Source organism: Crotalus tigris, unplaced genomic scaffold (genome assembly GCF_016545835.1).
Source record: "Crotalus tigris isolate CLP2741 ecotype Arizona unplaced genomic scaffold, ASM1654583v1 scf7180000017640.1540244, whole genome shotgun sequence".
NCBI lineage: Eukaryota > Metazoa > Chordata > Lepidosauria > Squamata > Viperidae > Crotalus > Crotalus tigris.
Genome location: NW_024096533.1, coordinates 153,176 through 180,875, shown reverse-complemented (window position 1 = coordinate 180,875; position 27,700 = coordinate 153,176). Strand labels below are relative to the sequence as shown.

General features: G+C 38.0%; 1 protein-coding gene across 1 annotated transcript in view; it reads left to right on the top strand.

Annotated features, from left to right (window-relative positions):
* NELL1 (neural EGFL like 1) overlaps window positions 1-27,700 on the top strand; it is a 390,246-nt gene that overhangs the window by 242,741 nt on the left and 119,805 nt on the right. The window contains exons 10-11 of the mRNA XM_039335359.1: window positions 3,805-3,878; window positions 24,827-24,926. Of these exons, the coding sequence (XP_039191293.1) occupies window positions 3,805-3,878; window positions 24,827-24,926 (174 nt within the window). The remainder of the gene's footprint in view (window positions 1-3,804; window positions 3,879-24,826; window positions 24,927-27,700) is intronic.

Genomic DNA, 27,700 nt, shown 5'->3' with positions numbered 1-27,700 from the left:
GATTGCTCTATCCCATTCTTATTTATCTGACACTTCTAGATTAACACTTGTTTTAAATTATGATCAATGAATATGTATTAAGTCCTATTCCAGGATGTTGCTTTAAATCTATAGTTATTTTACAGGTTGTTTTAGCATTAGCTCATTTGTGCTGTTTGTATGTTGTAGTTTTGTAATGTTCTGAAGGTTGCACAAATTAGTATCATTTGGTTTGGTGGTATCAGATGGGGGTAAGGTGAGGATTAAGCATATTAGTTTTTAAAATATACACCTGTTCTTATAATGAGAGTTAAAACAATGGCAGTGTAGGATTTGTAAGTGTTTAGGTGTTCTTTTTTCTGTTTGCAGTCCTATTACTTACTTTATGAAGTGAATTCTCACATATATTCACACAATTTAAATTATGCAAACAGAGTAAATGCTCAAGCAACCCCTTTCTCTTTTATGTTAGGGAAGGATGATTTGTCTTGAAGGCAAGAATCACACCTTTAAATTGAACCTTTGAATCAATGCATGGTGTCTAATTGAATAAGGTACCTTCAAAGTGGCTCAGAGAGATTAGAAGACTGGAGAGAGACTTGGGGAGTTTTAAAGATGGCTTCCTCGTATAACTAATGTAAAGAGCAGATGAGTTGCATGAAAGGGTTTGTCAGACCCACATGAGTTTTGTTACCTATGAAAACACTGCCTGTTCTTTTTTTTTTTTTTTTGCCTGTGCCCTAGTAGAATAGGTTTAGACAGGTTCATTTGAAAGGAAGGAAAAAAATGAGTGGGATAGAGTCCCTCAGATTAATTCTGTCTACTATTTCTTATCTTTTATTGTTTTCAAGTTCATGCCTTCTTATCATATGCTCTCCTTTTGTTTCTTTCTGCTGCTTATTTGTTTTGAGTGAGTCTTAATTATGAATCGGTCTATTTACAAGGAAGCTCAAATATCTTGGTCACCAAATTAGAAGAGAAGACTCATTGGAAAAGAACCTAATGTTGGGAAAGTTTGAAGGCAAACGGAGAAAGGGGTGTAGAGAATGAGATTGTTAGACATTGTCATCTACACAATGAACATGAATTTGGGCAAACTGTGGGAGACAATGGAAGACGGGGGGCTGGCGTGCTATGGTCCATGGGGTTGCAGAGTCAGAAAGGACTTAGCGACTGAACAATAACAACATCAACTAATTATGTGAGGATGCTTTTTGATAGACTAGTTTGCATAATGTAAATTGCTTCTTTATATCATTGTATTACACAAAGCAGACTTCTTTTAAAAAAAATACAGAAAAAGACAATGATCTATGGCAACAAACTTACCAGTTCAAAAAAGCAAGCAAGCAGCACATTCTGAGAACCTACCTTTTAAAGAATTTTTGAAAATGTTTATTTTTCAATGGGTGTCAGATATTTTTTGCATTAGTAAGCATTTAGCCAAGTGGGAGGTTGCTGTGTTAGCTTTCTTCATATCAACAGTCTGTATTTTAGAAGAAGTGCAGGGAAAATGTTTCAGAATTAATTGTATAGAACCTTTGATGGTATCCAGTTAAGTATTTGCTGGGCTAATCTCTTTTTTATTTTATTCTGCTCCTAATATTGTAATTTTTATTGCTACTTTCATCCATGAAAAAAAGAAAAGAAAACAAATGTAGCTACAAGCATATTGATCTTTTTCCATTAAAGCCCATGATAAAATCTTTTACCAGCTTAATTTGAATGTAATCTTTCTGCCCTGACTTCAGATGTTTGAATCAATTTATATTATGCTTCAGTCTCAAATTCAAATCAGTACTTGGTTGATTTACATGACTGTAATAATGTAGAAAAGTGTGTGTTTGTGCATGTATGTGTATATTGACTCTAATTATACTAAAAATGCAAATCCCGGGTATAATGTTGAGAAAAATAGTCAAACACCGGGATAAATATAAAAAACAACTGTTGAATAAACTAACATCTGTTTGATAAACTTAGCTTTCATCGGCTAACTGCCGACGTCATCAGAGTGGAATGCCAGAGGTTCGAATGCCTGCTTATAAGACCGGCAGTTTGTGCGCTCTGCTCATAGAATGCATTACCAGTCTACCCACCCCAGTTGACCATATTGCTTCTAATAATTTCGCATCCGTCTGTATACTTGTAAGCTCGGGGATCATTGCCTCTCTTGTTGCTCTCTTTGCCTGCTTTGGATGTATCTGGATACACATTGTTATAGGATGGTCACCCAGTGCCTTCTGTCCTGTGGCCACCCCCCCTGTTGTGAGTGTGGCACCCCACCTCCAATCATTGGCTCCTGTATGAATCGATTTCTCCCCTTTGCTGGTCGTGATTCTTTGCTGTTGCATGAGATAGTAACTCTATGTGGTGATTAATTGAGTGCTCATCCGACAGCCAAGCCTCCTTCAGTAACCAGCAACAATCACACATTCGACCTTGCTGGGGCGTAGGCCATTGCCCAGGATGCCACCAAGGGTGGCCAGTTACTGAAAGGAGGCTTGGCTATTGGATGAGCACTAATTAATTGCCACATAGAGTTACTGCCTGCTTATCAGGCACTAAGGAAGTGGGAACAACAGAGTACCAACTCACAACGAGCGCAATGGGTGCAGACTATGCAAGACCAGAACTGCTGTCTCATGTGGTGGCGCCCTGTTTTTGTACCCTGCAGCATGGAGGTAGCCCATTTCCACACTCTGCAGTGCGATGGCATCCATTTTTATACTTTGCAGCATGGCAGCAGCCCATTTTTGTGCCTCGCGATGTGGCAGCGGCCCATTTTTGCATCCCTAGGCGCAGTGGTGGCCCATTTTCATGCCCTTAAGGTGCAGCGGCCAGCCCATTTTTTTGCCCTGTGGCCGTGCCACTAGCACAGGTGAGGGGTGTGCATACACACGTGCATGCACTGGCCAGCCTGTCCCGTGGCCCGGTGGCCAGCAGTACCAGGCCTTGGCCCACAGGTTGGGGACCCCTGCCTTTAAAGATCCTCCTGTTAACAGATACCTGGAATTAGAGGCCTGCACATAAAGCAGAACTTTATCCTAAATGGTTATAAATAATGGATATTTTTGCAACCAGCAGCCTATAAAAGTCAAGTTTAGATAACTTATTTCAATTACTCATTTTAAAAAAGTGACCCATTCGGCAGATAATGCTAAACCTACTTACTTGGCAGTCAGCCTTGCTGAAATTGGTGGAATTTTTTCTCTTCCCAGGGAGGAATTTAAAGACTTACTGTTTATATGGTAGACTCTCTTTTTGGATACTCCATACATCCATATATAACTTTGTTTTTCTGGTAGTGGGTGACACAGGTCTATGGCTATGTCTATGGAAGTTGCTTCTGTTTAACTGCAAATAGTTCTGAAGTTTCTTCTTTAGTATATGGGGCTAGTCTAATCCATATATTAGGACCCATTGCTCAGCATTCTGCTTAGTTATTTCTACATGATGGCCCATTTTTCACATTTTTATTTAATTCTTTCATACGAGCATTTTTAACACAAATGTACTTGATCCTACAGAATGTCACTGCCATGAGCAATTCTGTTAATGAATCGAATTCAATATCTGTTCCAGATCTGCTTTTACTTCAGATCACTAAGTAGCTAGTTTGTCATTGTGAGTGGTAAAATGTTTCAAAATAATAGTGTTTGTAATGAATTTACTATTGCAGTCAAAATAAATGAGAGCAATTAACGCTGACTGCTACTGAAAGCAAAGTGACGACATCATATTTACTTAAGCAATATTGTTTCTATTAAAGTGTACAATTTTACTCTTAGGACTAAATAGTAATGTCTGGTTTGTTTTTTTTAGCAAAATGCATCTATGGAGATAAAGTGTTGGCAGAAGGGCAGAAGATTTTAATCAAGAACTGCAGAAAATGTCATGTAAGTTTTTTTTTAATTATTTGGCTGCAATCCTATGCATTACACTTCCCCATTAAAGTTTCTTCAGAATAAACATGCATATTGTTGTGTCCTGAGCCTGCAAATGGACGTTGCAATGATCCCGGGTTTTGCAGAAGCTGCCCGGGACCAGACTGAGTGGTGCTGGCTTTGTGTACATATGCAAGGCGGGAAAAGTGTCTGTTTTCTGTTGCCATTGTGTCCGGGGATTTGGGTGTATAAAAGGAGGCCTGCGTGCCTTTGCTTGTTGTTGGAGTTCTGGCTGGAAAATGAAATAAAGAGTTATTCAAGGAAAGATGTGTCTTCATCATTCGCCATTAATGCAAGGACTTAACACTGGTGACGAGAATGGAATTCTTTACAAGCTTAACAGAAGAAGGCTGTAAAGCAGTGGTTCTCAACCTTTTTAATGCCACGACCCCCAACCGATCATAAGTCGAGGACTACTCAACCGGTCGTAAGTCAAGGACTACTCAACTGGTGCAGCACCGTTTGCAGAATGGGACTTTTGGCGGGCTCAGCAGGGCAGAGACAGTCTGGACAATTCCTATTGGCTTTTGAAAGCCAATAGAATTAGACTCTATTCAAGAGAGTCTATTCTATTGGCTTTCAAAAGCCAACAGAATAAAAGGGAGTAGCACAGCTAAGGAAAAGGGGAAAAAAATGACGGACTGTGTTGTTTGACGTGAAATGGTCGTTTGACCCCAAATGGAGTCCCTACCCACAGGTTGAGAACCACTGCTGTAAAGGCTCACCTAAAGAAGTCCTGAAGAGGGAAGACGGCGTTAAAGTCAGAGTCCCAGCCTGCTAGTACAGTGTCGCTGGAGGGTCAGTTCGGCTAAAAGACCCCTTCCCTAAGAGAAGCGAGTGGTGAAGTGCAAGTCAGAATGGCGAAGATCAGCTGTTTATCTGAGTTCGATGTCTCACACCTGGAGAGATGGGAATCCTACATTGTGAGGGTGGAGAATTATTTCAGGGTAAACCAGATCAGAGAAGATGGATTGAAGGCTGCAACCCTGCTATGTGTCTGCAGGCAGGAAGCCTTTGAGATTGCAGAAAATCTGGTGGTCCCTGCTTCCCTGGAGTCAGTAACGTATACTGACTTAAAGAAACTTTTGAAAGAGCATTTCCAGCCTAAGTTGTCCATCATTGTTTGGAGGCACACTTTTGAACAAAGGGAACAGAGGGCAGGTGAATTTGCTAAGGACCTTATTGCGGCCTTGAGGTGAGCAGCCAGACTGTGTGAGTTTAAAGACTTGGAAGAAAGGCTGCGCGACCATTTTATATGCGGGTTAAGGAACAGAGACTTACAGCAGAAGATCTTTGCTAAAGAAGATGTCTCTTTCCAAGATGCTCTGCGAGAGGTTACAGCAGAGGAAGCAGCAGGCAGGGCAGTAAAGAATCTGCGGCCCACCAGAAGCTCTCCAGAGACAGTCACTGTCCATCAGGAAAACGTGCGAGAAGATTCGGAGGAAGATCCTGAAGAGGAGGTGGATAAGCTTCACCAGGCAGCTAGAAGGAGACAGAAGGAATGCACAGAAAAGGCCCCAACAGTTCTTCAATGCTTCGGGTGTGGAGGACGCCACAAACAAGATGACTGCCAGTTCCGTTCCACCATTTTCAGAGCATGCGGCAAGCAAGGCCACATCGCACCCGTCTGTTTGGGTCGTTAGAAGGTACAACCTAGAGAAGAATTGCATCTGAAAGGTACCAGGGTCCCCAGCCAAAATAGGGTGGGTTTCTATGCAACACGCAGAAATATTTTAAGGATAGCCACACATAAACCCCTTAAGAAGAAACTGTCCCTTAAAGTAAGGTTACAAGGGGTTCCTTTCCTTATCAATGGAATTGGACACTGGGTCCGCTCTCTCCATTATTTCCCTCAACACATTTAGGAAAATTTGCAGCAGCAGTGGCCTTCGAGATAAACTCAGGCCATCCAATGTAATACTCACAGACTTTCAGAATTCTAAGGTGTGTGTTAAGGTGGAGGCCACCCTTAAGGTACAGTACAAGGATTTTGAAGGTCCCTTAGATGTGTTGGTTATTGGGGGTGAACGCACGAGTCTTATTGGACTCGATTGGTTCGAGGCTCTGGGAATCCAGGTTACAGGGCTGCACAATTTGCAAACATGGAGCCTGACAGAAATCTGTAAGGAATTTGCAGATGTGTTTAGCTCTGAGCTTGGAACCTACAAGGGGCCTCCAGTTTCATTATGATTAGATCCTTCCATAACGCCCATCAGGGTTAAGCCCAGGAGGGTACCTTTTGCTCTCAAGAGCAAGAGTGATGCTGAACTAGACAAATTGCTCCAGCAGGGCATCTTACAACCTGTAGATTCTAGTCCATGGGAAACCCCCATAGTAACACCTCTAAAGGCTAATGGGGACATACGTATATGTGCAGACTACAAGTGCACACTGAATAAGGCACTGCAACAGCACGCTTATCCAATACCTGTAGTAAGCCATTACCTGGCCTCTCTCAAGGGGAGGGTGCATTTTTGCGAAGCTTGACCTGGCACAGGCCTATCAATAGTTGCCTGTTGATGAGGCAGCTGCTGAGGCTCAGAAAATTGTAACTCATAGAGGAGCTTTTAAAGTAAAGAGACTGCAATTTGGGGTGAATGTAGCCCCTGGCATATTCCAAAGTGTTATGGAGAACACACTGCGGCGTATTCCTGGAGTCTGCCCATATTTTGATGATGTCCTCATTGCTGGAGAATCATCTCAAAACTTGGCAGAGAGATTAAGGGCTGTCTTACTTCATTTTAGAAGAGCAGGCCTTAAGCTAAAGAAGACAGGTGTAAGATTGGAGTCAATTCTACTGACTTTTTGGAATTCAGGATAGATGTTCAAGGCATTCACCCTTCTGAAGCTAAATTGAAAGCTATTCAGCAGGCCCCAAGCCCTAAGTCTAAGGGCGAACAACAAGCTTTTGGGGGGTTATTAAACTTTTACCATGCTTTTCTGCTACATAAAGCTGCAATAGCTGAACCTTTGCACAGGCTCTTGGACAAACAAGCCTGTTGGCAGTGGACTAAAGTCCATGAAAAAAGTTTCAATGAGGTTAAAGCCTTGCTTACTTCCAATGCAGTGCTATCTCACTTCAATGAGCAGCTACCTGTTTGCATTGCCTGTGATGCATTTCCATATGGGGTGGGAGCTGTACTTAGCCACCTGAAGGCTGATGGGACACAGGTCCCTGTGGCGTATTATTCTAGGACCCTGTCTTCTGCAGAGCGTAATTATGCTCAAATTGGGAGGGAGGCTTTGGCTATCATGGCTGGCATTAAGAAGTTTCATGATTTCATATACGGCCGCCACTTCACGGCCTACACTGACCATAAGCCTTTGTTGGGGTTGTTTACCACTACCAAACAAACCCCACATATCCTGTCTCCTCGTATGCTGCGTTGGTCCATCTTCCTGTCAGCATATGACTACATGTTAATTCACAAACTTGGAAAGGAAATGGGTCATGCAGATGGCCTGAGTAGATTACTCCTGCCAACCTTGGAACCTGATCCTGCTCCAGCCGTTAATATTCTGTCCATTCACGAGCTGCCTGAGTCTCCCCTCAATGCTAGGGATGTGGCTGCAGAAACTGCCACTGATCACATGCTTACATGCATGCTGACATGGGTGTTGTCAGGATGGCCTGACACGTACCCGGATTCTGAGTTCCAAAGTTTCTGGCAAAAGAGGCATGAGTTGTCCACTTTCAAGGGATGCTTGTTATGGGTTAGTAGGGTAGTAATCCCAGCCTCATTGAGGTCTAGAATCTTAATCTCTCTGCATGAGGGACACCCTGGGATAGTCAAGACGAAAGAGCTTGTGCGCAGCCATTTGTGGTGGCCTGGCCTTGACAAAACAATCGAGGCCCAGGTACACGGGTGCCATGTGTGCCAACAGTCCCGGCCTGAAGTGTCTCAGGCCCCAGTTCACAGGTGGGAGGAAACTCAAAGCCCATGGTCTAGGGTACATATAGATTATGCTGGGCCCTTTCAGGGGCAATTCTTCCTGGTTGTTGTTGATAGCCATTCCAAGTGGCTAGAGGTTGTTCCTGTATCCTCCACTACTACTGCGAAGACTATCCAGGTGTTGAGAGGAATTTTTGCAGCTCATGGCCTTCCAGATGTTCTGGTTTCAGATAACTGTCCTCAATTTACCTCTCCTGAGTTCCAGGCTTTTCTTCAGGCCAATCTGATCTGCCATGCAACTTTGGCTCCTTTCCACCCATCCACCAACGGAATGGCTGAGCGTATGGTGCGCACCATCAAGGATGCCCTTAAGAAACTGACTTACGGTAACTGGCATCACAGGTTAGCAGACTTTCTTCTTGCACATCCCAACACACCTTGCACAACCACAGGGAAGAGCCCTGCTGAACTTCGCTGGGGTCGCCGGCTTATCACTAAGTTATTGAAAATTTTTTAAAATTTTACAAAAACAAAACAACCCTTTCCCAAACCTCCCCAACCCTCCCATTCCCTCCCCCAACCTTCTCAGAGCTGAATACAGACTTAATTGAAATTTCTTCAAAAAATCTTAAAAAAGATATAAACCATGAATAAATCTAAATACATTAATTGAACAAATTATAAAATAATTAACAATAATATATATATAGAAAAACATAAATACCAAAAGAAAAATGCTTTAAAGAAAAAAGAATTAAAAAAAAGAAAAAAGAAAAAGATAAAAGAAAATATAATAAAAATAAAAAATAAAAATAAAAAAGAATAAAGTCTATAAAATATTTTAAATTTTAAATATAAGTTATTGAAAAACTAAATAATATTATTTTATATCCAACTTATATTGTATAAAATCTTGTATAAAATCTATCAAAAAGAGCTGAGGTGGCGCAGCAGTTAGAGTGCAGTACTGCAGGCCACTTTAGCTGACTGTGTTCAGCAGGTCAGCGGTTCAAATCTCACCGGCTCAAGGTTGACTCAGCCTTCCATCCTTCCGGGGTAGGTAAAATGAGGACCCAGATTGTTGGGGGCAATGTAAATATATATATATATATATATACATTGCTTACTGGTGTACACCGCTTAGAGAGTGCTTGCACTTAAAGCGGTATATAAGTCTCATAAATAAATAAATAAATAAATAATTTTTTTCCATACCACAAAATACTTCTCTTGTGATTGATCCTTCAAAAAAGCCAAAATCTTTGCCATTTCCGCCAAATAAGAAACTTTAAAAAACCACTCTTGCAAAGTAGGCAAAGATTCCTTCTTCCAACATTGCCCTACTAACAACCTTGCGGCTGTAATTAAATTTAACATCAATATAACCTCCTTAGTATCACAATCGGTAACAATACCTAACAAGAACAATTGTGGGGTAAATTTTACCCTCCTTCTAAAAATTCTTTGAATATTCCACCATATCTTAATCCAAAAAGCTTTTATATTTTTACACGACCACCAGATATGATAGTAAGTAGCATCCAAACATCCGCATCTCCAACATTTAGGCTGTAAGTCAGGATACATGCGAGACATTTTTTGTGGATCAAGGTGCCATCTATAAAACATTTTGTAAAAATTCTCCCTTAAGTTTTGGGCTTGTGTAAATTTGACATTCCTCACCCAAATAATTTCCCAGGTATCTAGTAGAACTGGGTCACCAAAATTTTGTGCCCATTTAATCATACATTCTTTGACTAATTCTGCTTTTGAATCCAATTCTACTAACACCCCATAAATTGTCTTAATGTGAGTTCGTCTTTGATCTTTTATTTGTTTTAACAAGTTTTCATCTTCTTTAAGCAAACCCACATTGCGATCTATCTTCCACTTATCCACTATTTGTCTATACTGAAACCATGAGTAAATAATATTTTCTTGTGTTAAATCTTCCAAAGATTTTAACTGCCAATTTTTATCATCCCATCTAAGTAATTGTGCGTAAGAAACACTATCCATCTTAACTCCTCTCCTTATCCCTTCTATTGCATGCCATGGTATAGCCCATAATGGAATTTTAAAATCACTTCTATAATATTTCCTGCAAACCCGAAGGAAAGAAATCCTTATAATATGAGATTTAAAAACCCTATCGACCTTTTTATTAAAAATTAGATAGGCATGCCATCCAAAAAGTAAATCCCAACCCTCCAACAGGAGTATTTCTACATTTGTTAAATTAACCCAATCACTTATTAATGTTAAAACCACAGCCTCATAATACAATTTCAAATTCGGTACCTTGAGTCCACCTCTCTCGCGAATATCTTGTAGAATTTTAAGTTTTACTCTTGGTTTTTTCCCTGCCCAAATAAATTTATTAATACCTTTCTGCCATTCATCTAAATTAACCTCATTCTTTAAAATAGGTATCATTTGAAATAAAAAAAGAAACTTTGACAAAACATTCATTTTAATCGCCGCAATTCTTCCCAAAAGAGATAATTGCAACTTCTCCCAATTTTTCAAATCTCTTTGTATATTGACCCACAACCTTTCATAATTATTTTTATACAATTTTGCATTAAAAACAGATAAAATAACCCCCAAGTATGTCACCTTATTAACAACCTCAAAATCTGTCAGGTTAACCAAAATCTGCTTATCCAGATTAGTCATATTTTTGGGCAATATTTTAGTCTTATTATTATTAATTTTAAAACCCGAAACCCGTCCATATTGATGTATCAATTGTAGTAGTTCTATTACAGAATAAGTAGGTTGGGATAAGGTAACCACCAAGTCATCCGCGAAGGCCCTTAATTTATATTCTTCTTTATTAACTTCTATCCCTTTTATTTGCTGTGATTCTCGAATTTTAATCAGCAATATTTCCAAAGTTAAAACAAACAGCAACGGTGACAATGGACAACCCTGTCTAGTCCCCTTTTCTATTGTAAACACCTCTGACAAACCCCCATTAACTATATGTTGTGCCGTTTGTTTTTGGTAAATAACACCAAGAGCTTGTAAAAAATTTTCTCCAAAATTCATTTTCTCAATTAGTCTTAACATAAATTGCCAATTCAATTGGTCAAAAGCTTTTTCAGCATCTAAAAATATCAATCCTGCAGAAACTTGATTATTTTTATCTAAATATTCTAATAAATTAATAATTTGTCTGACATTATTCTTCATATACCTTCCAGTTATAAAACCTGTTTGGTCTGTATATATAACATGATGCAAAACCCTCATAAGCCTATTAGCTAAGATTTTTGCAAAAATCTTATATCTACATTTAAGAGAGATATGGGTCTATAATTCTTTGGTAAAGTAAGGTCTTGATCTTCTTTTGGAGTTAGAGATATAAAAGCTATACCCCATGACAGAGGGATCTCTAAACCCTGTAATATGTTATTAAAGAGCTCACTTAAAGGTTGAATCATCTCTTGTACCAAAGTTTTATAATAAATAGATGTCAAGCCATCCGTACCCGGTGCTTTACCTAATTTTAATTCTTTAATCACCGTCTCAATTTCCTCACTAGTAATCAAAATATTAATTTCTTGTTTCTGATCTTCTGTTAATTTAGGGAAGTTGGCTTCATTTAGATAATTATCTATATCTAAAACCTGTACTTTAGTACTCTTATATAATTTTTGATAATAATCTAAAAAAGATTTCTTAATCAACTCCTTCTGGTATACCAGTTTACCATTATAATTTATTTTATCTATAATTCTCTGTCTCTGTTTCTTTCTCAGTTGGTAAGCCAACCATCTCCCTGGTTTATTAGCATTGCAAAATGTATTTTGTTTCATATACAATAAATTAGTTGCAGTTTGATCAGCCATCAACATATTAAATTGTGATTTAAGCAGTTTTATAGATTCTTTAACCTTCTCATCTGTAGGATTTAAAATCAAAGTTTTTTCTTTTAATTTAATCTCATCTTCCAATTCCTTGCGTTTCTGAATCTGCTTCTGTCTATGAACATTATTCATTTGTATCAAAATCCCTCGCATGAAGGCTTTGCCTGCATCCCAGACCATTGACATTGAAGTTCCCTTATGCATATTTAAAACAAAATAATCCTTTAAATGCTCCTTTAATTTTTGAACATTCTTTTCTTGTCTGAATAAAATTTCATTCATCCTCCACGATCTCCTCTCTTCTTTTTCATCGACCAATTCCATCCAAACTGGACTATGATCCGTCAATGTCCTAGGAAAAATTTTAACATTCTTTACCCTAAAATATAAGTCAGTTGTAATCAAGAAAAAATCAATTGTTGAAAAAGATTGATGTCTATCTGAAAAGAAAGTGAAATCTCTCTCCTCCTGATTGTGTTCATGCCAATAATCTCGCAGCTCCCAGTCCTCTTTCAGATCAAAAAAAGCTTTAGGTAATTTAGCCTGTTTAAAAGAAATAGAAGATCCTTTTTTGTCTCTTTGTGTATCTAAAACACCATTCCAGTCTCCCATTAGTATAACAGATCTGTAATCCAACAAGGTTAATTTTTGGTGTAACAATCTATAAAATTGTTCCTGTTGTTGATCTGGCGCGTACAGTCCCACTATAAGTACTTTCTTACCATACAAACCAACTTCAATCATAACATATCTCCCTTGAAGATCAGATTCTACCAAACAGGCTGATAGATTTTGCTTAACATAAATAACTACTCCCCCTTTTTTCCCAGGAGCAGAAGATACAAAATGAGATCCCAAACAAGCATTAACTAAATATTTTTGATCTTTAGATATAATATGTGTTTCCTGCAAGCAAATAATATCATTATTATGTTGCTTTAAATAATGAACGATTTTCTTTCTCTTTTGGGGAGAATTAAGGCCATTAGCATTCCAAGTCAGGAGCTTTACCATCTCCCTTAATCAGAAGCCTGGAGAAGACTGCTTGAAGATCTGCCATTGAAGAATGTACTGCAGAACTCTTGGGTCTTGCTCCTCCCACAGGCAGCAAAACAATTTCTTGAAGAGATTCTTTAACTTCCTTCTTCTGTTGTTCCTTTTCCTTGCGTCTATGTGCTGCACGAGTCATTCTTTGCTCTTTGATCTCTGTTTGTTGCGACCACTCTGCCTGTAACTTTCCAGCAACCATCACTCCTACTCCTTCAGACTGCTGTTCCACCTCTTTACCATCCAAAACTTTCTGCATCGTAGGTGGTGGTGAGCCTGCTCCCAGGACCGAGTTGTAAAACTCCTTTGCTTTAGAAACTGTATTAAGTCTATAACGTGTCCCCGCATGGCTCACAACCATACCCATCGGAATCTCCCATCTGAATGGCATCAATCTTTTTTTAAGTTCATTAGCTAAAAAAGCAAACTCTTTTCTCTTTCTTAGAATTTTAGATGGGATCTCCTTTAAAATGATGACATCTTGAGCAGCAATCTGGAACCTCTTATTATAAAAAGCTTGTATGATTTCATTACACAGAGATCTCTTTGCAAAATAAATCACCACATCTCTTGGTAAATTTTTTTGCTTTGCAACCCAGGAGTTAACTCTATAAATTTTTTCAACTTCTCTGAATATTTCTTCTTTCTCTCTATTCAAAATAACATCAAAGTCATTTACCACAATCTCTCTCAGATCTTGCTGCATATCTTCTTTCAGACCCCTGATTCTTAAAGCATGTTCCATCTCTCTGTACTGAGACATAACAATATCATCTTGTGAAATTTCCATCTTTTTTCCATACCTTCAAATTTGTCTTCCAAAATTTCCACCTTGTCTGCCACCTCTTCCACTCTAGAATCTAACTTCTCAACCACAGAAGCAAGTCCTGTTAAAGCCATAACTATGTCTTGCCTCAGAATAGTGTTATTCTGCTCTAAAAGGTTCTTCATTTCCCCTCTAATTTGAGACACAGCACTTCCCATTATGTCTTTCATATCTTGTACCGTTATTGCTGGCAAAGGAGGAGAAGGTGGTGGTGTAACTTTAGGTTGTTGTGCTGGTAGGATCGCAGGAGAAGAAGCCATCTTGGGTACTGTAGAAGCTGCTTGCCTCTTTGAAGCCATTTTAAAAAAAGAAAAAATCTTATTTCTTCTTTCTTCCTTCTTAAAAAAAACAATAAAAAAAATCCTCAGAAAGAGAAAAAGAAATAAAAAACAAAGGAGAGTTTAAAAAATCATTCCAAAACACAAATCCACCTTCAGAAAAAGTTTAAAAGAAAACCATGTAGTCCATAACATTCCATTTCACTCACTTTTTTCCGGAAAGAGAAAAAAAAAACACTTTCAAATCGCCATTTTACTTTCACTCTCCACACAAAAAAAACAAAGAAAAAAAAGAAAGGTCAGCCTTTCAAACTAAAGTCCAGATAACATCCAATAAATCAAATCCTTTATCCAGCTCTGTCCGCTTTTAAAAATAACTCACCCAGTTCCTTTAAGCACGGAGGTGGAAGCAGCGTTTTGCTTTGTTCCCAGAGGAACAAAGACAGATGGGAGGCGGAGACAACCTGAACTCTGAGGGAGCTCTCTTTTCACCCCCCAGGGAAAAAATTCCTGGGGGGTTTAAGAGGCTCTACCTCTATTCAGGTGATACTCCCCTCCCCCCCTTCACCCGGGAGGGAGGTTTTGAGCCGCGGAACAGCTGGTGCCTGCTGTTCTCCGCGGTTCTCACGCTTTTCCAGGAGGACGGCTACAAAGTAGCCGCCATCACCGACACTTAAACCACCGGAAGTCCTGGCTTATCACTAAGTTAGACAGACTGCACCCTGACTGGGTGGTTTCTCAGGTGTCGCAGCCTCGGGCACTGAGGAGTCTTCAAGTAGGTACTCCGGTTTGGACTTGGAACTACGGGCCTGGTCATCTCTGGGTACCAGCTGTGGTCTGCAAGGTCTCTGGACCTTTGTCCTATGAGGTGACTTTGGAGGACGGCCATATTCTTCTGCAGCACATAGACCAGCTGCGTTGGCTGCTTGACTCTACCCTTCCGCTCCTGGCTCTGCTCTGGGGGGAGGAGGAGGATGATAATATGCATTCTGAGGATCAGTATCACCGGCATTCACAGGCCACTAAGGAGGCCATTGGTGACCCATCTCAAGTTTCTGCAAGTGCTCCAAACAGGATTTCATGGAGCAGGGGGTCACCCCATATACCCATACTTACTCCAGCCAGGGAGTCACACAGGGGGTATCCACACTATTCATACACAACCAGTAATGCTCCAGACAGGGAGACTGACCGGGGGATATCCATACAACTCACATTTGACAAGAGAACTGGCAACACAACATGGGGGCTGGCCAAATTCCGCAACTGCTCCCAGAAGGAAGTCCTCTGGAAATGGGGCAAACACAGAGGTAACTCCTGATTCTGGCACCTTAGGCATGACCTTGGGGCCCACGGGGTACTGGGGCCCTGTAGACATGCCAGACTCTCCATCTGCTGACCTTTGGTTCCAGGGACAATGCTCCCAAGGAAGGTCCATTGTGGATCCGGGGAATACCACCCCTTCAAGTGATGCTGGGTTGAGCTCAGAGGGCTCAGCCAGCCAGCAGATGGGCAGGTCGACCAGGTACATGGGGCAGCAAAGTCCTGACCTACTGAGCTTGGCAGGCGAGCAGGTAGGTCAGGCAACAACACCAGGGTCTCCTGAGACAAGTGGGCAGCAACATCTTGGATCACACAACCTGATGGGTGAGGAAAGGGACCAAGCAAACTCTTCTGGTCCAAGGAGGTCGCAAAGGGCCAAGTGCCCACCCAAATATCTTTCAGATTTTGTGAAGTTGCTGTCCTGTTCCAGGGGTAATGCCCTTAAAGTCATAGACTGATAATGTTATTTTGTTTTATTTATGATTTCGGGTATAGCTATTCACCAAAGCAATGGGAAGAAACTTGTGGGTGGAGGCAACCTCAGGCACTCCCTTCTATGTTTGGCTGTGAGGAAGTATGACACTCTTCCCAAAGAAGAATGTTAAAAAAATGACAGAATTGATTCAAGCTAGGGGGGAGGGGTGTTGTGTCCTGAGCCTGCAAATGCAGGCTCAGGATGTTGCAATGGTCCCGGGCTTTACAGTGGCGCCGGCTTTGCGCGCATGCACAAGGTAGGAAAACTGCCTGTTTTCTGTTGCCATTGTGTCCAGGGATTTGGGCGTATAAAAGGAGGCCTGTGTGCCTTTGCTCATTGTTGGAGTTCTGGCTGGAAAACGAAATAAAGAGTTATTCAAGGAAAGATGTGTCTTCATCGTTCGCCCTTAATGCGAGGACTTAACACATATCATTGTGCAAAAATACTTACAAGTTTTCAGTAATGTGCAAACTTTGTAAGTAACAATAGCATATGAAAATATTCACACATATATTTATAAGTCTTTGGGTGGAAAAAGTACACAGGCCTATCATACAGTATATGTTTTTATGATTTAGGAAGTTTTTTTTATCCTTCCCTACATCAGGAGCTCTGACAACAGATTTATTTTTTACCCTGTTGTTATACATATCAGTATTTTCATAAACACTCATTCACACATTCCACATCTCTCTTTCCCTTCCTTGTAAAGGTTTTTGATTCCTATATGCTGATTTCTGAAAAACTACTCATCAGTCTATTTTGCCAGGCTTTAATATGGCAAAATTGAATAGGTTTCTAAAAATGTGTTGATGGACTGATTTCAAAATGATAAGTCAAGACAGACCTGGTTTGTACATGAACAGGAGACACCAGGAAATAATAGAACTACAGGCTAGACTGGGAAGTCAGGAGTAAAAAAGAACATGAAAGAAATTAGCAGCAAGCTATTTTGGAATGATTACTGAAAAAAATTACATGGAAACTCCTGAACTCACCAGGAACTGAGCTGGACATGAAAAAGAATTTATTATTAAGTAAACTTGAGTTCTTCAACAAAATTGGTAAGAATAGGTCATTCTTGGAAAAATTTGCCCGCAGATTTGATGAGACAATGTGAAACTCTCAATATGGGATTTTGTTAGGGTTAGGACTGAAGTTTGGGTTAGATTGGAGCATATTCTGTGAAACAGAACTTTCTTTAGAAAAAGAAGTTCTGTGGCAGGTTTGTAGGAAGGCCTCAATTTTGAAAAATAGCAGGAAAGGTAGTTTGTAAACTACCACCTTCTGCTATTCTTTGGCTTCACTATCTTATTATACAGAAAGCAGGCTATCTCTTTTAACTTCCATTTATAAAGGTATCTATCATAGTCTTTTTAAAGATTGCAATCTAAAAATAACGGGGGAAAAAAGATTTTAACTTGTGAAAGTAGTGGGGAAAACTTTTCATTAGTTGAAAAAAAGGGAGCAAAGCTGCTTAAAATTCATTAAAGCTACCTCTAGTCTCAGAACAGCCAATTTCACTTAGCTATAAAAATTACAGTAACTTAAAAAGTAGAGAAAGCTATATATATTCTCTCTTTTTGATCTCCTTGGATTTGTAATAATGGACGCTGCCTTTATCACATATTAGCTCTGAGTAGGTAAGCAATGGAAATGGGCATCCATTTTAATTAAATGACAATTAATGCAGCAATTAACCTAAAAATAAGAAAAGAATAAAAAGTCAATTAGAACATTACACAGGAAATGATAGGGAGATAAATGTATTTAGAAACTTTAAATTGAAGAAAAGGTTATGGACCGAATGTGGTTGTGGAAAAAGTGGTGTAGAGCTGAAAAATCAAAGATGTTTAATAAGCAAACAGATTTTATGTGAAAGGAAAGTGAAAAACAACAGAAATAAAACAAAAGAAGATTGCTAAGTAGGACCGGGGAAGTTCCTGAGGATTGGAAAAGGGCTGATGTGGTTCCCATCTTCAAGAAAGGGAAAAAAACCACATCCAGGAAACTACAGACCAATCAGTCTAACATCAATACTTGGGAAGATCCTAGAAAAGATAATAAAAAAAATATCATTCTTCGACAAAGTGACTAAACTAATAGACCAGCGAAATACTGTGGACGTAGTATACTTAGACTTCAGTAAAGCATTTGATAAAGTTGATCACAACCTACTCCTTGGTAAGCTAGAAAAAGGTGGAATAGATAATATCACCACCAGAAGGATCTGTAGCTGGCTGGCAAACCATACCCAATGAGTAGTCCTCAACGGCACTATATCCACATGGAGAGAAATAAGCAGTGGGGTACCACAAGGTTCCATCTTAGGCCCAGTACCTTCAATATCTTCATCAACAACTTAGATGATGGAATTGAAGGGGAACTCATCAAATTTGCAGATGACATCAAACTGGCAAGAGCAGCCAACACTACAGAAGACAAATTTAGGATCCAAAAAGATCTTGACAAACTTGAACAATGGGCCCTGTCCAACAAAATGAGTTTCGATGTGGAGAAAAGCAAAGTTTTACATTTAGGTAGGAAAAATCAAAGGTACAAGTACAGATGGGGCAAGACCTGATTTAAAAACAGTAACTCTGAGACGGACCTTGGAGTCCTAGTGGGAGGTCACTTAACCATGAACCAGCAGTGTGTAGCAGCAGCCAAAAAAGCTAATGTAATCCTGGTTTGTATAAACAGGCATAGAATCAAAATCATGTGAGGTATTAGTACCACTTTATAAAACCCTAGTAAGACCACATCTGGAATACTGCAGCCAATTTTGGTCACCACATCACAAAAAAGATGTTGAGAGTTTGGAAAAAATTCAGAGAAGAGCAACTAAGATGATCAAAGACCTGGCTAGTTTAAAGCAAAGAAGAAATAGGGGAGACAGGATAGTAGTAGTCCAATATTTGAGGACTGCCACAAAAAGAGGGGATCATGAAACAATGGTTGGAAACTGTTCAAAGAGAGAAGCAACCTAGAATTAAGGAGAAACTTCCTGAAGTGAGGACAATTAACCAGTGGAATAGCTTGCCCCCCGAAGTCATGAGTGCTCCATCACTGGAGATTTTTAAAAAGAGGCTAGACAGTCACTTGTCTGAGATGGTATACTCTGTTTCCCCGAAAGTAAATCCACCCCGAAAGTAAGCCACAACTGATTTTTTGGGGGTGGGCCTAATATAAGTCCTCCTCCCAAAAGTAAGCTTACTTAAGGTCTGCACGGACAGCCTGCCTGTGATGAGGTGAAGCTGATGGGTGAGGGTTGATCTGACCCATGGTACCAGTATACTGGTTCCTTACTGCCACCCGGCTTGTTCCGCGGCATCATGGCAGTGGCATTGGGTGCAACGTGCGAGGCGGCAAAGAGCTGGTTTTGACGCGACACGGCTATTTGCTGCCAGCCACGGCCATTTGCCACTTCACGCGTCGTGTCCAATGCAATTGCCATGGGACCTGGTGGATCCCCCCTCCTTCTGACCCATGTACTGTTATAACAGTTCCCTACCATTGTCCGGCTTGTTCCGCGGCCTCATGGCAGCAGCATTGGGCAAAAGGTGGCAAATGGCTGGTTTTGGCATGACGTGGCCATTTGCTACCTTGTGCATCATGCCCAATGCCACTGCCAGGCCTACCGTATGTTAAGTCTAACCCCCACTGTCCCCCAACCCTAATGGGAGATGGGAAGCCCTTGGGAAAAAAACAGAAAAACATGGGTGAAAAAACCCCCAGTTTTTCCTGTTTGTTTCCAAACTGATTTGGAAACAAATGGGAAAAACCATTTTTCCCCACCAAAACTTTTCTGTTTTTTTTCCCAGGGCTTCCCATCTCCCATTAGTGTTGGAGGGCAGTGGGGGGTTAGAGTTAACGTATGGTAGGCCTGGCTATGGCCTCACATGGGTCAGATAGGAGGAATCTGCCAGGCCTCATGGCCGTGCCATTGGCGAGTGCAATGTGGCTCGGCCAAAAGTGGCTGCGGAACAAGTGGGGCAGTTCCCCCCTCACCTGCCCAGTCTTTTCGATATCAGACAACTTCGCAGTTCTGCCTACAGAGCCACCAAAGCAGCAGATGGAGTGCTGGAGGCTTGGGGAGGGAGGGTGGTGAATTTCCCCCAGGAATTGCATTTCTTTCTTTACCTGACTCCCAGTCCTGTGCCGTTTCTCCTTTATGATCCATGCAGGGAAACAAAATGGTTTTGTGGAAAAACAAAGGGCCCCACCCTCCCACCACTGCACAGGATAAGGTCTCCACCATCCCTGCCAAAATGCCCTTGCCTCCCTCAAGCGTTTTTTTACTAACCTGCCTTTCAGCTGCATTGTGTTTCTCCATTCGCTTCTCAGCCTTCTCCACGTGTTTGTGGGACTACTGGTAAAAAAAAAAGTTCAGTCAGATTTTCTAACTTCTTAAGATCTTGTGATCTCAATGCGACTTGTTCATGTGACCACCTGGGCAACTGCTGTGTGATAGTACTTGCACAAGGCACTCAGTATTCCAGAAACGTCTACCAGCCCTAAAGGGCTATCTATTTCTGCACTGACAATGCAGACAGAAATCAATGCCATTTGTAATGACTGTAATAGAATTAATCCATACTATTCTGGATTAGAGCAAATGGTTTTATTGATTTCTAAGTGGAAATGAATAAAGCATTGGAGTGTATTGTTTATTTCATTTCATATTTATAGGAGCCCCTCAAATTTTGGAACACTGCTATCATGTTTCCTCTAATCCTTTTTTTTGTTGTTGTTCATTCTTTCTCAACACCTTTTAAAAAATGTGGTAACCAGAATTGGATGCAGTATTGCAAGTATGGAACTGTGTGGAACTTGTGGAACCAGAACTATTCCAAATATACGATCCATATATCTCCATTAGACATAGATTTTGGCTACTCTTATCCTGAATTTTTAGTCTGTTTCCCTTGAAGTTAGAATATTCTTCATGTCTAAAAAAAATTGGTTTGGTAATTTCTTTTTACTTCATCAATTTTCCCATGTTCCATTACTAAGTGTCCAGGATAGATGGAATGCTTGACTTTGATAAGAGGGCATCATTGACCACTGTGTTCAGAGAGTCTTTTTTCTCCAAGATTACCATCACTTTATTTTTTTAAAAAATTAAACTATAATGTTTTATAAATTAGAAGCCTCGGATTCTCTTCATAATTTTTTTTTTAATTTTCATACTACCTATTGACAGTCCTGGTGCAATGTTTGGTTCATCAAATATTTTCTCAGTATAGATGTTGAAAAGGAGCAGTGATAGGATATACTCTTGATGCATTCCTTTTTGGACTGAAAAATCTTTTGAAAAATGTCTTTTAGTTTTAAAAGAAGTTTACTCCCAGTACAGATTCATTATAATTCTAATGTCTTTGTCATCCATCCCAATTTGCTCCAAAGTTTTGATCAACATTTTATGATTTATAGAATCAAAGGCTTTTTTTGTTTTTTTAAAAATGATCTCTTGATTCTTGTTTTCTAGTTGAAAATGTCGTCCCTAGTGCCACCATTTCATAAATATGCTCTGAACTCCCACTTATTGCATTATTGAACTATCCTGAGTTTTTTAAGAAATTAACTTTTAATAACATTTTTGCTGCATGTCTGACTAATGGGATTCAGTGTTCAGTTCTTGCCTTCTTAGGAATTGAAATAAAAGTTGAGTGTTAGAGTCTTTTGGCAAATAGTTTTTTTTACCCTTTTCCCTCATTCTCATCATTGCTAAAATGTCTTCTGTCATCTAAACTTCCTTTGTTTTGCTTTTTACCTTTAGTTAGTTACTTTCTGCATTTTTAAAGTGCATTTACTGCCTGGTAAATAACATTGACTGTTTTTCTAATCTACAATAACAGTTTGGTCTGTATTATCTTTTTCAAAATATTGTAAAATTATTTAAATGTTTTTTTTATGTTTATTTTTGCATATTTCAAAATGTTTCTTTGAAACATTCTATTTTTTCTAATATTCTTGTTTTTATACTGAGTTTTATTATAACAGGGCTGTAATTGGAATAAATATCTACATCAGGACATGTCTATCTTTTATCATAACACAGTCTATTTGGTTCCTTGTTACATCTTTTATTTTTTTTTCAAGCACATAATCTTCTGTCTAGTTGCTGGAACATGGAACTAAGTATGGAAAGGTTGAAACTTTTGAAATAATAGAAAGATTCAGGCTCCTCAAAGAACTATCTTATGCCTTACACCATTTTTTACCTTACAAGTAAATATTTTTTTTACTCTACTTTCACATTTAGATATCCCATAATAATTAGGTTCATAGACTTCGCTTCTTGTGTTGTTTCATAAAACTCTTCTTGGTTTGAATGATTTCCTACTGAGAGAATAAATTCAGATTACAAATCTATAATATTACTACAGTGAAAAATTTGACATCAATTTTGGTTATGATTTAGTGGCTAGAAACCAATCACTATTTATACCAAGTTCCTTTTTATGATATTGGCAGTGTTGTTTGTATTGGAAATACAGCTGGAATAGATCATGATATATTTCTCCTCCTTGTGTATGCTGTACTCATCAATGTCTACTTTCAAGGCAACATTTTCTTCTAACACATTATTAGTTTTTTCCAGATTGGTGAAGGTTTCTGACATTCCATATGGTTGTTTCAAAAAGATTTGTTCTGATTTTCAATATAGTGACAAAAAAACCATGTCACTATGATACTTTTGCCCAAAATGCAATGTCTACTTTTTAAATGCTGAAATGAAAAAGGCAACCTTTTTCCAGTGATGCAGGGATCTTAAATGTTAGCAGTTCTTTCAGACTGTATTCTAAAAAAAATTAATTCAGAGCATGAATGTTACATATTTTTGCAACTCTGATCTCCTTTAAAATATGGGTCTTTCCATGGAACATGCAGCAGGTGTGGAGGACAGATACACAAGCCCAGGAAAAAAAAAAACTTCTGCACGACAGTATGTATAGCATATTGTATGTGTCTATTATACAATCCTTGAAGACATGACCAGGCAAATAGAAAAACAGTCCTCTTGGAAACCAGAGTCTGCCTCTCATTGTGATCAACTTGTTCATAATGAAGCATTTGTGCCACTAATAGTATAATTCATGTAATTCTGTTCATTATGGTTATGAATTCAACCCATATCTCTGCACAAAAAATATATTTTTTGTAAATGTCTAAGTATTTTCCATTATTTTAGCACAATAAGCCAAAGTTATTTTTAAAAGTTTAAAACTGAAAACACTTCAAACTGAAAGACTAGTAGGATACATTACATTCCTTTTATTTTACAAACAAAAAGCATATAACAAAAGGAAAACTATTTACAGAGAGAAAATTTTACATAGGTTTACCTCATGTGGTCTAAAATATTGAAAATAAAAATAAACCAGAAAATCCTAAAATCTAGTTCAAGTAAAACATTAAGGGATGTGATATAAGTTATGTCAAACTAAGTTTGCAATAAGCAGCAATAGGAACTTGGTGAGATATAAATTAATGTAATGAAAAATTATTTCATGATATATTCATTGTCTAGTATATAAATAATAAAATAAATACTAACCATAATGGTTAAATTTCTCTGAAAAGACTAATGAATGCTCCATAAATAAGAAAAGCTCAATAGTTGGGTTGAAATGTGTCTGGCCCCGAACTTCATCATTTATATTTCCCTGTATATTCTCCAACTGTTTTCTAAATTTCTCTTAATTATGGAATATACAGCCAGGAAAGGAGAGCATATATTCCAATTCACTATTATAGCTTAAATGTTTCCAATCAAGCAGAGTCCATCTTCTCCATCAAATGACAGTCCTAAGACCATCTGTTCCATTGTTGAACAGCTTTTGCCATAAGGACATTTTTCCTAGAACAGCTCTGAACAATTCCACCCTGATCTCTACATGCAGTTCTTCACATATTTGTAGATAGCTATTGTATCTTCTCCTCACTGAATTAAACATGCCTGATGCCTCCAACCACTTTGATTTTCTCAACTATTATTACATATTTGATATGACTATTCCAATTTTACAAATAATATAATTGCAAAATTTAGAAATTTAGTTGGTTGGGTTTTTTTACATTTATGTAGTCACCCTTCTTATCAAAGCAGCTCTGGGTGATGAATAACATTACAAAGTAAAAACAATATTAGAACTAATAAAACTTACAACACAACATCCAAGAAAAATGACAGCTTGGAATACAGACAAGCACCAAACAATATTAACCATCTGGGCTTCACTCATTTCCCGTGTCTGAGAAAATAGGCAGGTCTTCAGCATTTTTTGGATGACCAGCAGTATTGGAGATAATCTGATCTCAGGTGATAAGGTTTTCTGGAGAATAGGTGCCAGAACAAGAAGGCAAGCTTCCTTGATCCTGCAGGCTGTCTTCTTTAATTGACAAGACCTAACATACACTTCCGAATAGGATGGCTACAAGGCTAATGTAAAAGGCTAATGATTTGTCGATAATTAAGAAAATACTGGACTGTGTGGAAATGGATAGACTCACATTGAGAATTAAAGAAAAAGAAGATACAGAATACTTTCAAACATGGAATTTATTCTATCAATGGTTGGAAAAACAATACAGAGAGTAAGAACTTAATTTTTATGACTAAGCAAAAATCAACCTAGACAACACGTTCATTAAGCACAAATGAATTGTAATGATAGAAAATTAATAAAATACTTTTTTTTAAAAAAAGAAAGGCTAATGATTTGTTTGTGACTCATATAATAAAATGTGTGCATGAAGTGTATAGATTGAAGAATACCAAATTTCTAGATTCTGAATTTTGCAATAGATTAAAATGAAACCATAGATTGAAGCTCAAATTTAGGTCTAAAGTGACTTTAGTAACAAATGAAACAAATAATAACAATAAAAACCAATAGCATCATAAACAACAAATAATCAATGGAAAATTGATTCATGAAAATAGTTAAATGGAATATCGAAAGTATAATAAGCTGTGTAGTCTTGAATTTAAGAATAATGCTATTTTTAACTTTGGCAATACAAATGGTGTTGTGTGAAATATGTTTAGCTTATGAAGTGTATCTGAAAGTTTATAATGTTGTTGGTAAAGACCATTCATGCTATATTTTCAGAACTATGAGTTGACCCCGTAACTTTCATTTTTATTAATTATGAATTATTGTTTATTTCCAGAATGGAATTTTAGTAAAAATAACAGAGACCTGTCCTCCATTGAATTGCTCAGAAAAAGACTATGTACTCCCAGAGAATCAGTGCTGCAGTGTTTGTAAAGGTAAGTAAGATGCTGCATGGATTTTTTTTGACAATTTAAGCAGTTTTTGAGTAGGTTATTGAATTTAGAGTGGAAGAATTTTATAGGTTCTATGATGTTTCTATGAACAGATTTTATTTGTCTAAATGGAGCTTCCTAGACATAGAATCAGAAAATAACATTATTATTCCACCAGGAATAAGAAAACCATATAGGAGAACCACATAGGGTTTCAGCTTATAGGCATACACAACTTCTAGCATTCCCCACATCACACCACTTAAATTAAGTTAAAACATAGCTGAATTTCAGAATTTTAAGCTATAAAGTACATTTTATGATGATTATGGCAATGATTTGCCTCCCAAAAGATCTCTGCTACTATTTCTACCCTAATTCTTTAAAATAAGATATGGGCCAAAAAATGATTCCCGTGTCTTTTGATGGCATAATAAAATCCCAGTCCCTCAAATGCTGCTGTGTTCCATGAATGAAGCCTGAAGTTATAATTTTTCCACCCAGTGTGGTTTTAAAAACAGCAGAATCACAAAATTATGAAATGTATTAAAACGTGAGCCATCAAGGAAACATTATTAAGGTCATGCATCAAGAAATCTGTTTATTTTTAACAGCTAAGTTTATCCAAATGCTAAAATAAATAAAACCGTGACACCTATCTAATATCAGCAGGACATATATTTCTATCAGATGGATGCTAACTGCAGGAGGAACTTGATTATTAGTAATTATTCATCATGGTTGCATCACAAAGCAGTGGGATCTGTAGCATGTAAAGAAAGGTATATGGAAGAAAGCAGTCCTTAAAACACGCAGATGCCAAGCCATTTAGAGATTGTAAAGTAAATCTAAACCCCACATTCATAAAAAAACCAATTGGCTCAAATAAAAGAAATGTATTTATATTACGTTAAAAATTTGGTAGTAATTTTTAATTTTCTGAGGAAATTAATAGAATAAAATATGGCAGTGAAAAATAAATGTTTATTTCTCCTTAATAACAGCATTTCTTCCAGGTGCATTATTTTTAGTATTGCCATATATAAATATATTTCAGTTAGTGCTCTATTATAGCTGTATTTCGAATTCTGTAGATATAATTTCAGGACTCTCAGGTACAAGGCTGGTATTTCAGTAGGATTTATAGAATTTTTTCAAACCTAGTCTGAAAGTAGTACATTCATAATTATCAAACACCTCACTTGTAATTTTTTTCCATTTTTGCATATAAAATGATATATAATAATTCTAAGTATTCAGATTGATATGTAATTATTGTTACAGTTAATTCTCTTTTGCTATTTTTAAAAACTAAAATAATTGAGAGTATAGTTTATCTCTGTAAGCCAACGAGAATGAGTTGAGCACCCATTTAAATGTTCTTAAAAAATAAATAAAATAAATAAATAAGTAGAATAATGCAATAATTTCTTCATGGTAACCAGAGTAAGTTTTGTGATTTTTCACTGTTGCCACAATTTGGGATTGGACTATGTGTGATAATGTGTGTGTGATAAATGTGATGATTTTTTTCCTGGAAGAAAAAGTTTTAACACATCATTCTGTGTCACACTATTTGGTGTTTTAGAATTAAACATATATCTATTGATCTTTTATAGTCTGCTCAGAAATAACTTTCATTGTTATGACTGAGATTTGTGGTCCCCTATAGCTGAAATATCTTTAAAACGGGACTTATTTTGGAACAGATTTTAATACGATTGGGTTACTATCTATATGGAAACCTGCAATGAGAGGGTAGTAATGTCTTCTATTAATCCTTATAATTTACTTACATAAAAAGATTTATAATTTATTTGAGTGGCTGCTTTAGGAGACACATTAGAGAGCAGCGTTCTCACCTCTTTGAATTTAGTCCTAAGACTAGACTGTTTCTACAGAATACAGTAGATATAAAATTCTAGCAAGTTGCTGTGGGAGATATAAAACCTAGTGAACTGTTGTGAGACCTCAATTATTTCTACAACTTAATTTTTATTAAATATTAGATAGATGCTGAAAAATATGAATTTAATCACTCTGCTGCAAGAAATGAGGGTTGCCTACTTACAAAGAATTCTTCCAGACACAATTTTTCTTTTCAGGAACAGCTGTTTGAATTCACATAGTGTGCATGTACTTATCTATCAGGTATTTGTCAGAATGACATGCAAATATGTAAACTAAATGTTTGTGCTGAAGACACTAGGAAAGATAGGCTTGTGATTTTTTTTCTTTTTCTGTTTTTAGGAAAGGGAGAAAAAAAAAAAAACAGTTCTAGTGACCTCTTATATATATTTAGCCATAACTTTTTCCAAGACTGGATCTTGGGCCTGCCATCATCAATGGAGTACACTTAGAGCAAAAGCTCATTTGAATTTACTGCTTAAACTAAAGAATCATAGTTACCCAGGGTCCCTAGCCCCATTAATTAAAGTATATAAAGCTAAGGTTACCCCTATGCTCTTGTATGGAGCAGAAATTTGGGGTCTATACTCAACCACAGTTCTAGAACAAACACAGTCCCAGTATTTGAGATGTATTTTGGGTATAGATCTAAGAACATCTGCTTCAGCAGTTAGAGCTGAATTGGGAATTCATACAATTGATGCATTATCCAAAATTAGAGCATATAACTACTGGCATAAAGTCAATGAAATGGAGACTGATAGAATCCCCAAGTTATGTCTACTTGAGCAAATAAAATCACAATCACAAATCTCTGGATCACCAAACTAACAAATTTTGTAAGAAGCTACGGCCTTCCTGACTCTTGC